This window comes from Bufo bufo, chromosome 3 (assembly GCF_905171765.1).
Source record: "Bufo bufo chromosome 3, aBufBuf1.1, whole genome shotgun sequence".
In the NCBI taxonomy this organism is placed as follows: Eukaryota; Metazoa; Chordata; class Amphibia; order Anura; family Bufonidae; genus Bufo; species Bufo bufo.
This window is the reverse complement of record NC_053391.1, coordinates 211,709,443-211,726,326: the sequence shown is the minus strand read 5'-3', so window position 1 is coordinate 211,726,326 and position 16,884 is coordinate 211,709,443. Positions and strand designations below refer to the sequence as shown.

Here is a 16,884-nt window from a genome sequence, read left to right as displayed (position 1 = left end):
TTTTATCTTAGTGTCCGTAGGAAGTAGACTTCCCTGCTTTGCAGGTCTGCTGCTTTTTTCATTTTTCTCTTTTTCTTTCCTTTAGCTGGGCTGCTGGCAGTCTCCAAGCTGCCTGCGTTACCAACCAAGAGACGGGAGTCCAGGGGGTCCCCAAGCCCGCTGCTCGTTCCCGGTCTCCAGAAGGCAAGGAGGACCAGAGGTTCCTAAAGCCTCTGTATCCCGCCAGCTTTCGGGTCACCAGGTCCGACCTCCGCTAAGTCCCCTCTGTTATCGCTGTAGCTACCCTCACCAAGGGGTAACACACCGAAGTTGGTGACCCGGCTGGAGCCAGGGGGGCAGAAAACGCCAGATGGGTGAGTATTCTCTCAGTCCCCAAGGCCCCATTCCTCCTCCCTCCCCCTTCTCAGGTTTTCCCATGTGAATATTACCCACGGAGGCCTGCTTACCTTCCCCTGAGGCCTCAGTTTCGGCAGGCGTCCCTCCCCCGGCGGGCGGGTATGGGAAGGGGGGAGGTTAGGCATCATGTTAGGCCACCTTCTGCTTATTCCCAGCGTTCCGGTCCATGTCTTCCTCCAGGGCCGCTGGTAATTGAGGCCCCGGCTTCTCTGCGGCCTACCCCCCATACAGCTCCCGTGGCAGTTCCCTAGCTCCCGGCGGCTTATTGTCCGGCTGGGGTATGTCGCAGGTTTGCTCTCCCGCTCCCTCCCTGCATTGCCGCCCCAACCAGAAGTCCCCCTGTACAAGAGGCCCCGGCTCTGTGCCCTACATAGGCCTTATCTTCAAAACAGTTCTGGGGGCGGGAACTGTTCTATCAGAGCGCAAAATTTCCATTTCTTCCTCCCACCAGCAGCCAATAAGCTCCGCCCCCTGGGCTTAACCTTTTCCTTGCTTTCAGTACTACTGCGCTGGGCAAAATGCTTACTGTACTCGAGACAGCCGGGGGTTTAGATTTGAGCTGTATGTAATTTAAAAACTATATATATTATTAACCCTTGGAGCTATCTGGTCCTGTTCTGGACCTAGTTACCTCTACAGCTGGATGGTTGCACTACCGCTGGAAACATACGTCAGGTAGCGCTACTTTCCTTCCATAAGCGGCAGTCTTGCACTATCGCTGAATACCGCATTCCCTGTAGTTCCTTGGGCAAAGTTGTTTCACTACTACTGGATTCTGTAGGTCCTGTCACATTCCCCTCCTTCCTTAGGCGGAATATGTGCGCTTACTACTGGATGCTGTACAGCCTGTAGCATTACCCTCCTTCCATAGGTGGAGTAATTGCACTTGCGCTGGATACCGTACATCCTGTAGCATTACCCTCCTTCCATAGGTGGAGTGATTTCACTTGCACTGGACACTGTACAGCCTGTAGCATTACCCTCCTTCCATAGGTGGAGTAATTGCACTTGCGCTGGATACCGTACATCCTGTAGCATTACCCTCCTTTCATAGGTGGAGTAATTTCACTTGCACTGGACACTGTACAGCCTGTAGCATTACCCTCCTTTCATAGGTGGAGTAATTTCACTTGCACTGGACACTGTACAGCCTGTAGCATTACCCTCCTTCCATAGGTGGAGTAATTGCACTTGCGCTGGATACAGTACATCCTGTAGCATTACCCTCCTTTCATAGGTGGAGTAATTTCACTTGCACTGGACACTGTACAGGCTGTAGCATTACCCTCCTTCCATAGGCGGAGTAATTGCCCTTACACTGGATACCATACAGCCTGTAGCATTACCCTCCTTCCATAGGCGGAGTAATTCCCCTTGCACTGGATACCATACAGCCTGTAGCATTACCCTCCTTCCATAGGCGGAGTAATTGCACTTACACTGGATACCGTACAGCCTGTAGCATTACCCTCCTTCCATAGGTGGAGTAATTGCACTTGCATTGGACACTGTACAGCCTGTAGCATTACCCTCCTTCCATAGGCGGAGTAATTCCCCTCACACTGGATACCAAACAGCCTGTAGCATTACCCTCCTTCCATAGGCGGAGTAATTCCCCTCACACTGGATACCGTACAGCCTGTAGCATTACCCTCCTTTCATAGGTGGAGTAATTTCACTTGCACTGGACACTGTACAGCCTGTAGCATTACCCTCCTTTCATAGGTGGAGTAATTTCACTTGCACTGGACACTGTACAGCCTGTAGCATTACCCTCCTTCCATAGGTGGAGTAATTGCACTTGCGCTGGATACAGTACATCCTGTAGCATTACCCTCCTTTCATAGGTGGAGTAATTTCACTTGCACTGGACACTGTACAGGCTGTAGCATTACCCTCCTTCCATAGGCGGAGTAATTGCCCTTGCACTGGATACCATACAGCCTGTAGCATTACCCTCCTTCCATAGGCGGAGTAATTCCCCTTGCACTGGATACCATACAGCCTGTAGCATTACCCTCCTTCCATAGGCGGAGTAATTGCACTTACACTGGATACCGTACAGCCTGTAGCATTACCCTCCTTCCATAGGTGGAGTAATTGCACTTGCATTGGACACTGTACAGCCTGTAGCATTACCCTCCTTCCATAGGCGGAGTAATTCCCCTCACACTGGATACCAAACAGCCTGTAGCATTACCCTCCTTCCATAGGCGGAGTAATTCCCCTCACACTGGATACCGTACAGCCTGTAGCATTACCCTCCTTCCATAGGTGGAGTAATTGCCCTTGCACTGGATACCATACAGCCTGTAGCATTACCCTCCTTCCATAGGCGGAGTAATTGCACTTACACTGGATACCGTACAGCCTGTAGCATTACCCTTCTTCCTTAGGCAGAGTAATTGCCCTTGGACTGGATGCTGTACAGCCTGTAGCATTACCCTCCTTCCATAGGCGGAGTAATTGCACTTACACTGGATACCGTACAGCCTGTAGTATTACCCTTCTTCCTTAGGCAGAGTAATTGCCCTTGCACTGGATACCATACAGCCTGTAGCATTACCCTCCTTCCATAGGCGGAGTAATTGCCCTTACACTGGATACCGTACAGCCTGTAGCATTACCCTCCTTCCATAGGTGGAGTAATTGCCCTTGCACTGGATACCATACAGCCTGTAGCATTACCCTCCTTCCATAGGCGGAGTAATTGCACTTACACTGGATACCGTACAGCCTGTAGCATTACCCTTCTTCCTTAGGCAGAGTAATTGCCCTTGCACTGGATGCTGTACAGCCTGTAGCATTACCCTCCTTCCATAGGCGGAGTAATTGCACTTACACTGGATACCGTACAGCCTGTAGTATTACCCTTCTTCCTTAGGCAGAGTAATTGCACTTACACTTGATACCATACAGCCTGTAGCATTACCCTCCTTCCATAGGCGGAGTAATTGCACTTACACTGGATACCGTACAGCCTGTAGCATTACCCTCCTTCCATAGGTGGAGTAATTGCACTTGCATTGGACACTGTACAGCCTGTAGCATTACCCTCCTTCCATAGGCGGAGTAATTCCCCTCACACTGGATACCAAACAGCCTGTAGCATTACCCTCCTTCCATAGGCGGAGTAATTCCCCTCACACTGGATACCGTACAGCCTGTAGCATTACCCTCCTTCCATAGGTGGAGTAATTGCCCTTGCACTGGATACCATACAGCCTGTAGCATTACCCTCCTTCCATAGGCGGAGTAATTGCACTTACACTGGATACCGTACAGCCTGTAGTATTACCCTTCTTCCTTAGGCGGAGTAATTGCACTTACACTGGATACCGTACAGCCTGTAGTATTACCATCCTTCCATAGGCGGAGTAATTGCACTTACACTGGATACCGTACAGCCTGTAGCATTACCCTCCTTCCATAGGTGGAGTAATTGCACTTGCATTGGACACTGTACAGCCTGTAGCATTACCCTCCTTCCATAGGCAGAGTAATTCCCCTCACACTGGATACCAAACAGCCTGTAGCATTACCCTCCTTCCATAGGCGGAGTAATTCCCCTCACACTGGATACCGTACAGCCTGTAGCATTACCCTCCTTCCATAGGTGGAGTAATTGCCCTTGCACTGGATACCATACAGCCTGTAGCATTACCCTCCTTCCATAGGCGGAGTAATTGCACTTACACTGGATACCGTACAGCCTGTAGCATTACCCTTCTTCCTTAGGCAGAGTAATTGCACTTACACTTGATACCATACAGCCTGTAGCATTACCCTCCTTCCATAGGCGGAGTAATTGCACTTACACTGGATACCGTACAGCCTGTAGTATTACCCTTCTTCCTTAGGCGGAGTAATTGCACTTACACTGGATACCGTACAGCCTGTAGTATTACCCTTCTTCCTTAGGCAGAGTAATTGCACTTACACTTGATACCATACAGCCTGTAGCATTACCCTCCTTCCATAGGCGGAGTAATTGCACTTACACTGGATACCGTACAGCCTGTAGTATTACCCTTCTTCCTTAGGCGGAGTAATTGCACTTACACTGGATGCTGTACAGCCTGTAGCATTACCCTCCTTCCATAGGCGGAGTAATTGCACTTACACTGGATGCTGTACAGCCTGTAGCATTACCCTCCTTCCATAGGCGGAGTAATTGCACTTGCACTGGATGCTGTACAGCCTGTAGCATTACCCTCCTTCCATAGGCGGAGTAATTGCACTTACACTGGATACCGTACAGCCTGTAGTATTACTCTTCTTCCTTAGGCGGAGTAATTGCACTTACACTGGATACCGTACAGCCTGTAGTATTACCCTTCTTCCTTAGGCAGAGTAATTGCACTTACACTTGATACCATACAGCCTGTAGCATTACCCTCCTTCCATAGGCGGAGTAATTGCACTTGCACTGGATGCTGTACAGCCTGTAGCATTACCCTCCTTCCATAGGCGGAGTAATTGCACTTACACTGGATACCGTACAGCCTGTAGTATTACTCTTCTTCCTTAGGCGGAGTAATTGCACTTACACTGGATGCTGTACAGCCTGTAGCATTACCCTCCTTCCATAGGCGGAGTAATTGCACTTGCACTGGATGCTGTACTGCCTGTGCTATTACCCTTCCTTCATAGGCGGAGTACATGCACTACCACTGGATACTGTACAGCCCATAGCCTTGTCTTCCTTCCTGTAGGGATTTGCTCTGGTAGGCAGGGTAAGCGGTCGCAGTACAGAGGCAAGAACACGGTAGTAAAGCAAAAAGTTCCGTGTTTATTCACACGAAAGGAAAAAAGTAACACAAACACTTTGCAGAGTCCTGGTGTTAATTCACACCGCAGGAATTCCTCGTGTTATTTCACACAGCAAATGTCCACAGAACTCAAAAAACATGTCACCTGGCAGTCGATAGCAGGCTTTAGGGCGCCTGGCTTCCAGCTGGCAGCTCTCATGCGGCTCCCAGAAGCACAGAGCCTTCACAGCTCCACTTTCACTTGGAGGAACATACCACACCCATCTGAGCTGCTGGCTGGGCTTTTAAACCCCAGCCCAAAACCTGGCCTGGACGTGGGGAACAGCCACCCACCCTGTTCTTTGGCTGCTCCCAATAAGAACCTTTAAAGCCTTAACAGCCACACTAAGTAAAACAGTGTCAGCGAGCACTAGCTGCCACTGACACACAAAATTTCCGGTTCTTATCTCACTGAGGCCAGGAACCTCGGTGACACGTACCTTCCGTCAATGACGGACCCCTGCACCTTCCTACATTCCATAGACAGCGTAATGGCTCTACCACTGGATACTGTACAGCCTATCGCATTACTATCCTTCCATAGGCGGAGTAATTGCACTTCCACTGGGTACTGTACAGCGTGTAGCATTACCCTTCTTCCATAGGCAGGGTAATAACACTTCCATTGGGTACCGTACAGTCCGTATCATTATTCTCTTTCCATAGGCAGAGTAATAGCTCCACCACTGGATTCTGTGCAGCCTGTAGCATTACCCTCCTTCCTTAGGTGGAGTAATGGCACTACCATTGGATACGGTACAGCCTGTAGCTTTACCCTCCTTTCATTGGCGGAGTACTTGCACTTCCATTGAGTGCCGCTCAGCCTGTAACATTACCCTCCTTTTTCAATTGACGGAGTGTTTGCACTTGCCTCTCGATTCTATTCATTCTGTATCATCACTCTCTAGCGTTGTCCTCTTTCCATAGGCGGACTATTTACACCACCACTGGATACCGGACGTCCTGTAGCATTACCCTCCTTCCATAGGCAGAGTAGTTGCACTATCACTGGATCCTATACTTCCGCTAGCATTCCTCTCCTTCCATAGTAGGAGTATTTGCACTTACTCTGGATACTGTACATTTTGTGGTATTACCCTCTTTCCATAGAGTAGTTGCACTACCCCTGGTTCCTATACAGACTATCGCATTACCCTCCTTCATTAGGCAAGATAACTGCACTTCCACCAGATACCATACGTCATGTTGCATTACCCTCTCTATAGGTGGAGTAATTGTACTAGTACCGGTTATCATCTGTCCTTTCAGATTTCCCCCTTCTATAGGTGGATTAGTTGCACCACAATTGCATACTGTAGATCTTGTAGCATTACCCTCCTTCCATTGGCGGAGTAGTTGCACAACTAGTAGTGCTTACACTACCAGTGGACCCAGTACATCTTGTCGGGTTCCCCTCTTTCCATCAGAGAAGTGATTCCCTACCTCTGGAAGCTGTCCATCCTATCGCATTTTCCGTCTTTCTTAGGTGGAGTAATCGCTTTGACGTTGACTACCGCGACTACTCTCAGTTCTTCCTTGTTGCATTGCATCCTGTTCCATGGATGGCCTATTGCTAGACTCGGTCCCTAAAGTCGTCTTATCCCCCGTCATAGGTAGTATTTTGGCACTACTACTGGATACTGTGAGTACACCACACTATTCCCTTCCTCAGGTAGTCATTGTTTGGATTGGATTGGTGTCGGGCGCCTACATGGCAGCCTCTGTCTTCCAGGTAGGACTGTAGCTGACAGGCTGTTGACTCAACACGCTAGGCGTCCATTCTCTGTCAGTAGGTGGAACGTCTGCACTGTTTGGCAGTTTCCTTCCTTCTCAAGTGGAGGATTGCGCTAGAACCATTTTCTTTGTGACTACTGCTGTTTGGCCTCATTCTCAGGGGGATCCTCTCCTCTGGCCCTAGAGACCATAGTTGGGCTATGGCCTCCCCCCATGAGGCAGCCTTGCACTTGCCATAGATTTTATGGCTACTCCTGTTCCGAGGCTACTACTGTGTGACTCCGTCCCAGGGGGAGTATTTGTGTTCATCGTTTTTACCGCATCCCCTTTCTCCATGTGGAGTATCGGCCCTGGGGTTTTGTGTGGTATCTGCACACTATTCCTCCTTCTAGGGTTGGAACCTTCTTGCTAGTTGTAGCTGTGATTGTGCCTACATTTCCTTCTCACAGGTGGCACTGTGCTCATGTTCTGCCATCACCGGGTGCGATACATCCTCCAGGCCTTATATGTATGGTGGCTGACAGGTACTCTTATTCCCTATAGTGCTGTCATCTGACCATACCATGACATGCTGCAGCTGGTGGGTTTGCTCACTACTCGTGGGTATTAGTGCGGTTTTCTGTGCATGGTATAACCTGCCGATTTATATGGCGCTGGCTTTGCGCCTTCTTCCCTTCACATGTAGTGCATTGCTTCTACCATCTACCACAGTGCCAGCATCAGCGTTTCCACCTTGTGGTTTTGGGTATGCACTTATTCAGTTTGCATATGTGAATTGTTTCCATAGCTCCCCTTCCTGGTTAGAGCGGTCGTACTGTCCTTGTTGTCACCCCTAAATGCTGGTTCCCTACTGAGCCGATTCAGCCTCCTCTACTTCTCCCCTTCCGCAGGGCGAGTAGTTGCACTTTCACTAGATACTGTTTCTGCCTGCTCGGACAGTTTCCGTAGCCATTGAGTTCTCGTATGTCCCCTTTCTGCTGTAGAGTGCCTGCGTGGGTGGTATTGGTTCTGGTACCCATTTTTTTTCTGGGACTTGTGGCATTCGGTGTCCAAACTCCCTTCCTGGCGCAGTGTTTATGCCATCTCTGGTTCCTTTCTGTCTGTTTTGTGCAGTCCTCGGATAACCCTATTCTTTTCTTCTTTAGGCAGGGTTGTTTCGCAGTGGCGGTCAACAGTGTTTCATGAGTTTACACAACCTTCATATTTTCGTCCCTTTGGCCTAGGTGTTTTTTTCTTCAGCTTCCGGTTAGGTCTGCCAGTTCAGGCAGCTTTCCATGGCGTATCTGAACGCTTCTCTCCTCTCTTGTTCTGGAATTTAAGGTCCTCCTCTACCTACCTCTACTTATAACATTGGCGTTCCCCTTGGGGAACACTCTTGTGCAGCAAACCCTTTGGCTGTCGGTCTGAAGCGGAAGTTTTTACTTCCAGAGGACACTTTTTTTCTGCCAGGTTACTCCACTCCTTTTTTGTGGTTTAGGTCAGTTTTACTGCCTTGTTCCCATTGACTTTCTTTACTCCCTCAAGAACTTTTTCTTGTGGTCCATTTTCATGCCTGGAGTGGTTTTCTCTTCTGGCAGCCTGTTATAGTTTGGGGGCATTGCCTTCTGGCACCCCTACTTCGTCCCCCGAGGGAGGCAAAATTTTTGTCACATCTGCACTTCTCTGTCCCTTGATATTCAGATGTCATTTTTAGTTCATCTTCTTCCAATCAGTTTTCCACTTAGTGGTTCCCTTTTTTCTTCTCACACCATGTTGTGTCTGTTGATGGCTCTACCGTGGTTTTTTCCTGGGGTTCTGACCCATGGATATCACTTCCTCAGAAGTCTTCTGAATCCAGGCTAGGTCTCTCTCTCCTGTATCTTCTGCAGTCTCCTAAGCCGTGACTTATATTCCCTGGACTGTTGTTCTTCTGCCCAGCCGGATCCTCTGCATGTTCCGCCGCCCTCTGGCTGGCCTTCCTGGGAATGATTCTTCAGTGTTCTGGGCGTGTTCTCCCCTGCATTTTTGTACGGGGAATTATGACCGGCCTTGGATTCGTTCTGTTCTTGTTCCCTCCCCATGTTACTGCTCTTTTATGTTCCATGGTTTTCTGTGTCCCCCAGTGATACGAGCGAGAAAATATGATTTTTTTGTGCTTACCTGTAAAATCCTTTTCTCGCTGAGTTCATTGGGGGACACAGAACCCACCCCATAAGTCCATTGCTGGCGCTCCTTGATGGGTCCCCCCGGTTCTTGATTTTGCCCCATCTTCGCCTTTCTTACTTTTTATTGTTTTCTGTTGGCTTCTCCTGGCTGCGCCTACTGCTTTTGTACAAACTAATTAGCTCAGTGTCTGCAGGAGGGGTATAGCTGAGGGGAGGAGCTAACACTTTTTTTGCTTAGTGTCGCCTCCTAGTGGCAGCAGCTATACCCATGGTCTTCTGTGTCCCCCAATGAACTCAGCGAGAAAAGGATTTTACAGGTAAGCACAAAAAATCCTATTATTTCACATAACAACCAGCAGTGGAAATGAACAAACCAACTTATCATGAAGAGAGACCCCAGTATCCAGCCTCTGTAAAGCCAGTGAAGCCCCTCATGTCCAGAAATGTCACAAGGTTAAAGGAGTTCTCTCATCATGGACAATGGGGGCATATTGCTAGGATATGCCCCCATTATCTGATAGGTGCGGGTCCCACTTCTGTGACCCGCAGCTATATCGAGAACGGAGCCCCGCAAGATGGAGGCTGGAGGACTCCGATCCGGCCACCACCAAGCCGGCTCCCCATAGAAGTGAATGGGAGCGTACCACGCATGTGCGGCCCCCACTCCCATTCATTCCTATGGGGCCGACGGAAATAGCCGAGCCAGCGCTCAACTATTTTCGCCGGCCCCATAGAAAATAAATGGAGGGCGGCTGCACATGCACTTGCGGGGCTCTGTTCTCGATATAGGTGCGGGTCCAGCGGTGGGACCTGCACCTATAAGACAATAGGGGCGTATCCTAGCGATATGCCCCCATTGTCCATGATGAGACAACACCTTTAAGCCTCATTCACAAATCAGTGTTTTGGTCAGTGATTTCCATCAGTGATCGTGAGCCAAAACCAGGACTGGAACCTCCACAGACATAAGGTATAAGGGAAAGATCTGTACCTGTTCTGTGTTTAGAGCCGCACCTGGTTTTGGCTTAAAATTACTGATGGAAATCACTGACCAAACACACGTGTGAATGAGGCATTAATGCACCTGATTCTCTGTAGTCTGATTCTTCATGTATCCGCCTCTATCCTGCTTCTTGCTAACCTACTCCTGACCCCTGCGGAGGCATCTTGGTTAGTGCAGATCCTTACTAGTCACACAAACCTAGGTGCATGTTCCTGAGGAGACTTTGGGGCTGCATTTTGTCCCAAGATTCACTGAGTAGGCAATCATGTAAATGTGAGCATTGAAGATGGGAGGGGGAATGAGAGCGTGCTCCACAAAGATCATCCCGCTGAGCTCACAACTTATTTGTCCACAAGCTTGTCAGGGAAAACAAGCGAATGAAGAAATTGTCCAGCCAGATTCTATTTCCGATACATATGTAGAAAGTGTGCACACGATTTAAACCTATTGTTCTCATAAAACACTTTCAATTTTGGAGCAATAAAGCACATCTATATATGCTAAACTGTGTGGAACCTTTTCTCAGATGGAGCTATTGTAAATGAATTGTACAGTCTACTGCGAGACCCTGACCCTATTGTAGTAGTCAACTGTTTACGGGCTCTTGAAGAAATGTTGAGAAGGGAAGGTGGAGTTGTTATCAACAAGCCCATTGCCCATCATCTGCTGAACAGGTAGATATTTTTTGCAGTTTTTAAATTATGCTGATAGAAAGTTGAGTTCATACTACTACTACCAAGCCTGGAATAAATTGACCAGTCTTTTAGCATTTCTAGTGTAGTCTATTACTTATATGAAACTTGTCTCTGAAAAGGCACACGCTGGGGTTTCCCAGTGTAATGTGCTCCCTCTCCTCACCCAGACTGACAGGGAGGAGGGGGCCGAGCTGCTTTAACTGCTCATATCTCTGGTTTGGTACCAGCTAGAGATATGGGCTTTGTATTGGCTGAAAGCTGTCATTCCAGAATGACAGCAATATGTTCAGTGCAGGGGAAGATATCACTGATTTGATTACTGTATATTCTGGTATATTCTTGCCTGGAATGTCAGCTTTCAAACAAGACCAGTTGCATGTTTCTAGCTGCTACCATTCAGGAGATAGCAGCATCTAAAGCAGCCGTCCGAGCCCAGCTGGGGCAGAACAGTTGGCTACTTTTCCCGCTGCCGGAGCTAGACTCGGGAAACAGTTAGGTGGTTAAATTCATTCATTTTGAGAATTTTTGTGCAGTTTTGAAATGCTGTGCTACCCACTATCTAGCTGTATCGTGTATCATATTGTTCATTCTTGATTTATGAATTTGTTTCTACATGTACTTAGATTAGTTAGAAACTTTTCAAAATCTCTATTTGTTTTCTTAAGACCCTCATACACATAAGAGACAAGTTGTTCCGACCCTGCGTCGGGACAAGCCGACTGTCTTTTGTGCATGTGGGCCCCTGACATATGATGTTGGGGGAAAGAAGGTTGAGCATGTTGATATTTAATGCCCTATCTTTGTTTTCCTCTCTTCACACTCAGCCGAACTGAGAATGCATGTGTACTTGGAGTCAGAACAAATGTGAAGGCATATAGGCAAAAAATCTTAGAAGGGCTGTCCAACTTTCGTGACTTTTTTTTTTTAACAGACTCCTGTACCATTGTGTTCTTGTTGAAAATCTCATACTGAATTGCCCCACGCTGCTGAGTTCCTGCTCCCTGACTCCCTTCAGCGGTCTTCTCTTCAGGTTTCTGTCCTGTAAACTTCCTGACAGACGGGGACTTGTGCAGTGCTGCAGCCAATGCCCCCAAGCGGCATGTAACCCAACAGTGATGTGCTGCTTGGGGATACATCACCGCTGAGGCCTGTCATTGGCTGCAGTGACAGGTAGTAGAAGCCCACTGAAGGAAGCCAGGGAGCTGGAACAGAATGGCAGGAACAGGTGAGTATGGTTTTCCACAGGTATAACATGGTGCAGGGGCCTGTTAAAAAAGTCCCCGAAACTGGAACACTTTTAAAGGAATTTTCCAGGATATTTATATTATTGGCCTATGCTCAGGATAGGTCATCAATATGAGATTGGTGGGGGGCCTGACTCCCAGCACCCCTGCTGTATGAAGAGGCTGCGGCACTTCTGAGAGCTTTGGCCTCTTCCTGGGCCACTAACGTCATGTTCATCGGTCACGTGGCCTGTGTGCAGTCCCATTCAATAGGAAATACAGCCTCTATCAAATAGACTGCACTTGTAAGCTGCGAGGAGGACACGTCCTCCTCAAACATCTGATCGTGGGGGTGCCAATCTCATGTTATATTCTGAGGATAGGCCAACAATATTGAAATCCCAGAAAACCCTTTTAAGGACAGATACTACTTTTATTCATTTTTTTAATTTTTTTTATTCACTTCTGGTTTTGACTTCCAAAATTGAAAATGTGGCAGCACCCTCAGCTTATTTCAGTAAACCAATGAGCAGCACAATTACTAATATCACAATGTTCCATTTACAGCACAATTCATTTTAGTTTTCTGTTTAGGATGGCTGATTTGGATCAGTGGGGACAAAGCGAAGTCTTATCATTCCTTCTGCGCTATAAACCACGGAGTGAAGAGGAGATATTTGATATACTTAACATCCTGGACAACTATTTGAAGAGCACTCACATCTGTGTGGTCATGGGAGCCACCAAACTCTTCTTGGTTTTAGCAAAAGAGTTTCCTCATGTCCAGTCAGATGTCCTTGTCCGACTTAAAGGTCCACTACTTGCGGCCTGTACCTCTGAGAGTCGAGAGCTATGCTTTGCCGCATTGTGTCATGTCAGAGAGATCCTCCGTAGCTTGCCAGGACTTTTTAGCAACCATTACAAGATTTTTTTCTGTTCTTACAATGATCCTTATTACATTAAAAACCAGAAGATAGACATCCTGTGTGAACTGGTCAACGATGAAAATGTACACAGCATATTAGAAGAACTTCGCGTCTGCTGCACAGATGTATCCACACAGCTTGCCCATACGGCGGTGTTTGCAATAGGTAATCATACTGGGAAGACATATCCTAAAAACATAGCTAGTTATAGGTTTCTACAAGTCATGCACTGACAAAAACGGCTAACTTAAAGGGGTTCTGCAGTTTGTTTAAACTGATGATCTATCCTCTGGATAGATCATCAGCATCTGACCGGCGGGGGTCCGACACCCAGGACCCCCGCCGATCAGCTGTTTGAGAAAGCAGCAGCACTCCAGGAGTACCGCGGCCTTCTCACTGTTTACCGCTGGCCCAGTGACGTCACGACTAGCATCAACTGGCCTGGGCGCGGCTAAGCTCCGTTCACTTGAATGGAGCTTAGCCCCGCCCAGGCCAGTTGATACTAGTCGTGACGTAACTGGGCCAGCGGTAAACAGTGAGAAGGCCGCGGCGCTCCTGTAGCGCCGCTGCCCTCTCAAATAGCTGATCGGCGGGGGGTCCCGGGTGTCTCAGCTGTTTGAGAAGGCAGCAGCACTCCAGGAGTACCGCGGCCTTCTCACTGTTTACCGCTGGCCCAGTGACGTCACGACTAGCACCAACTGGCCTGGGCGCGGCTAAGCTCCGTTCACTTGAATGGAGCTTAGCCCCGCCCAGGCCAGTTGATACTAGTCGTGACGTAACTGCGCCAGCGGTAAACAGTGAGAAGGCCGCGGCGCTCCTGGAGTGCTGCTGCCATCTCAAACAGCTGATCGGCGGGGGGTCCCGGGGGTGTCAGACCCCCGCCGGTCAGATGCTGATGATGTGCTAATGTGCTAATAACTTTGGAACGCTTTTACTTATCCAAGCCATTCTGAGATTGTTTCTCGTGACACATTGTACTTCATGATAGCGATACATTTCAGTCGATATATTTCAGCTTTATTTATAAAATAATCCCAAATTTACCAAGAATTTTGAAACGTTCACAATTTTCAAAATTTTTATTTCTCAACTTTTTAAGACAGATAGTAATACTTCATAAAATAGCCCCATATGTCTGCTTTATGTTGGCATCATTTTGTAAATGTCATTTTATTTTTTAGGGTGTTAGAAGGCTTTGAATTTTAGAAGCAAGTTTTCCAATTTTTGCCAAAATTTCCAAAACCATTTTTTTATGCACCAATTCAGTTATAAAGTGATTTTGAGGGGCTTACGTAATGGAAACCACCCATTAATGACCCCATTTTAGAAACTACACCCCTCAAATAATTCAAAACTAATGTTACAAACTTTGTTAACCCTTGAGGTGTTTCACTAGAAATTCAAAATTTCACTTGTTTGGTAGATTTTTTATGTTAATCATTTTTTTCTTGCAACACAGCAAGGGTTAACAGCAAAATAAACCTCAATATGCATTACTCTGATTCTGCAGTTTACGTAAATACCCCATATGTGGCGTTAAACTGCTTTATGGGCACGTGGCAGTGGTCAGAAGGAAAGCAACGCCATATGGATTTTGGAGGCAGATTTTGCTAGAATGGTTTTAGGCCCCATTTTGTATTTGAAGAAACACTGATGTACCCCTACAGTGGAAACCTTCAAAAATGTACCCCATTTTGGAAACTACACCACTTAAAGAATATATTAGGGAGGTATTGAGCAAGTGTTTTACGGAATTTGGAAACACTTGACTGTGAAAATTAAAAGTTTCATTTCTTCCAATAAAATATTGCTTTAGCCCCAAATGTATTATTTTCACAGGGGGTAACAGGAGAAAAAGCACCCCATAATTTGTTGCCCATTTTCCTCTGAATACGTCAACACCCCATATGTGGTGGTAAACTGCTGTGGGGGCTCATGGCAGGATTCAGAATAGAACGAGCGCCATATGGCTTTTGCAGTGCTGATTTTGATGGATTGGTTTATGGGTGCCATTGGTTTTCATTTTTTGAGGTGACGTTTTCATTGGTACCATTTTGAGGTACATGAGACTTTTTGATCACTTGGTATTACACTTTTTGTAAGGCAAGGTGACAAAAAAATGGCTGTTTTGGCATAGTTTTCTTTACAGCATTCACCTAAAGGGCCATCTCATGTGATACTTTTATAGAGCAGGTTGTTACGGATGCGGCGATGCCCAATGTGTCTATTATTTTTTATATTTTTTATGTTTTACACAGTGAAAGCCTTTTTGAACAGAATAAAATCTTGTTTTTGTGTTGCCATTTTCTAAGAGCCATTTTTTAAAATATTTTGGGCGATTGTCTTTGGTAGGGGCTTCTTTTTTTGCGGGATGAGATGATGGTTTGATTGGTACCATTTTGCGGTACATAAGACTTTTTGTTCACTTGGTACTACACTTTTTGTGAGGCAGGGTGTCCAGAAAATAGTTTTTTTGGCACAGTTTTTTTATTTATTTTTTATTTTTTTATGGCGTTCACCTGAAGGGGTGGATCATGTGATATTTTTGTAGAGCCGGTCGATACGGACGCGGCAATACCTAATATGTCTACTTTTCTTTTTTTCCCCCTATTTTTTACCATTTTTTTTAACTTTATTTTGGGGAAAATATGCTTTTTCTTTTTACTTGAAACTTGTAATTTTTTTGTAAAACTTTATTAATTTTTTTTTTCACTTTATTTTTTTCCCACTCTGGGACTTCAACTTTTGGGGGTCTGATCCCCTGTACAATGCATAACAATACTACTGTATTGTAATGCATTGGCTGTAAGTGTATTACCAGTGTAATACATTTACAGCTTCCTGCCTGTGAGATCCAGGGGGCTGCATCTCACAGGCTGACAGGGAAGGCAGCCACGATGCCTAAGGAAGACATCGGGCTGCCGTCCAAGCCTTCGGGTCCCCGTCACAGCAGCGCGGGGACCCGATGGGTGCTCCCTCCCTGCACGGACATCGCACATGCCACGGTCAGCATGGACTGCGCCACATCTAGGGTAATGCGCCGGCATCAGTGTTTTCACCGATGCCGGCGCATACAGCAGGGGTCCGGCTATGAGTCACTGCTGGACCCCTGCAGCTGATCGGGTGGGCGCAGCTCCTGCACCCGCCCGATCAGCGCGCAATATTACTACGGCGCTGGTATTTAAGCCAGAGCAGCTTAACGTCTGCCAAAAAATGCATGCTGATGTTTACCAGTGTGAAAAAGGCCTACAGGACGCTCTTTTGGACTCCGTTATGTGAGTGGGGTCCTAGGAATTATGGGGGAGATTTATGAAACTGGTGTAGAGGAAAACTGTCTTAGTTGCCCATAGCAACCAATCAGATTCCATATTTCATTTTTCAGAGCTGCTTTGGAAATTGAAAGGTGAAATCTTATTGGTTGCTGTGGGAAACTAAGCCAGTTTTCCTTTACACTTGTTTTAATAAATCTACCCTTATATGAGGTATGAACTATGTGCTTTCCTAATGCATACAGCAAACACAGTGTGAATTTCCTCTAGTCATTCTTTAAAATATTTCTCACCTTATCTAGGAAGTTTATTATCTCACTTCAGCAAAAATTATTTATCATGTAGAGAAAGTTAATACAAGACACTTACTAATGTATTGTTATTATCCATATTGCCTCCTTTGCTGGCTGGATTCATTTTCCCATCACAATATACACGGCTTGTTTGCATGGTTACGACCACTCTGCAATCCATCAGTGGTGGTCGTTCTTGCACACTATATGAGAAAACACTAGCCTATACACACTACCACAGTCCCAGCCACCAGAGAGGATGGTACTTTTTCCTATAGTTTGCAAGCACGACCACCACTGATGGATTGCTGGGTGGTCTGTAACCATGGAAACGAGCAGTGTATAATGTGATGGAAAAATGAATCCAGCCTGCAAAGGATACAACATGGA

The 16,884-nt window shown here is 46.8% G+C and overlaps 1 protein-coding gene across 2 annotated transcripts in view; it reads left to right on the top strand.

The window, feature by feature from the left end:
• Positions 1 to 16,884, top strand: part of AP4B1 (adaptor related protein complex 4 subunit beta 1) — a 52,485-nt gene that overhangs the window by 22,460 nt on the left and 13,141 nt on the right. For both annotated transcript variants that reach the window (XM_040423908.1, XM_040423909.1), the window contains exons 5-6: positions 10,615 to 10,762; positions 12,601 to 13,097. In XM_040423908.1, the coding sequence (XP_040279842.1) occupies positions 10,615 to 10,762; positions 12,601 to 13,097 (645 nt within the window). The remainder of the gene's footprint in view (positions 1 to 10,614; positions 10,763 to 12,600; positions 13,098 to 16,884) is intronic.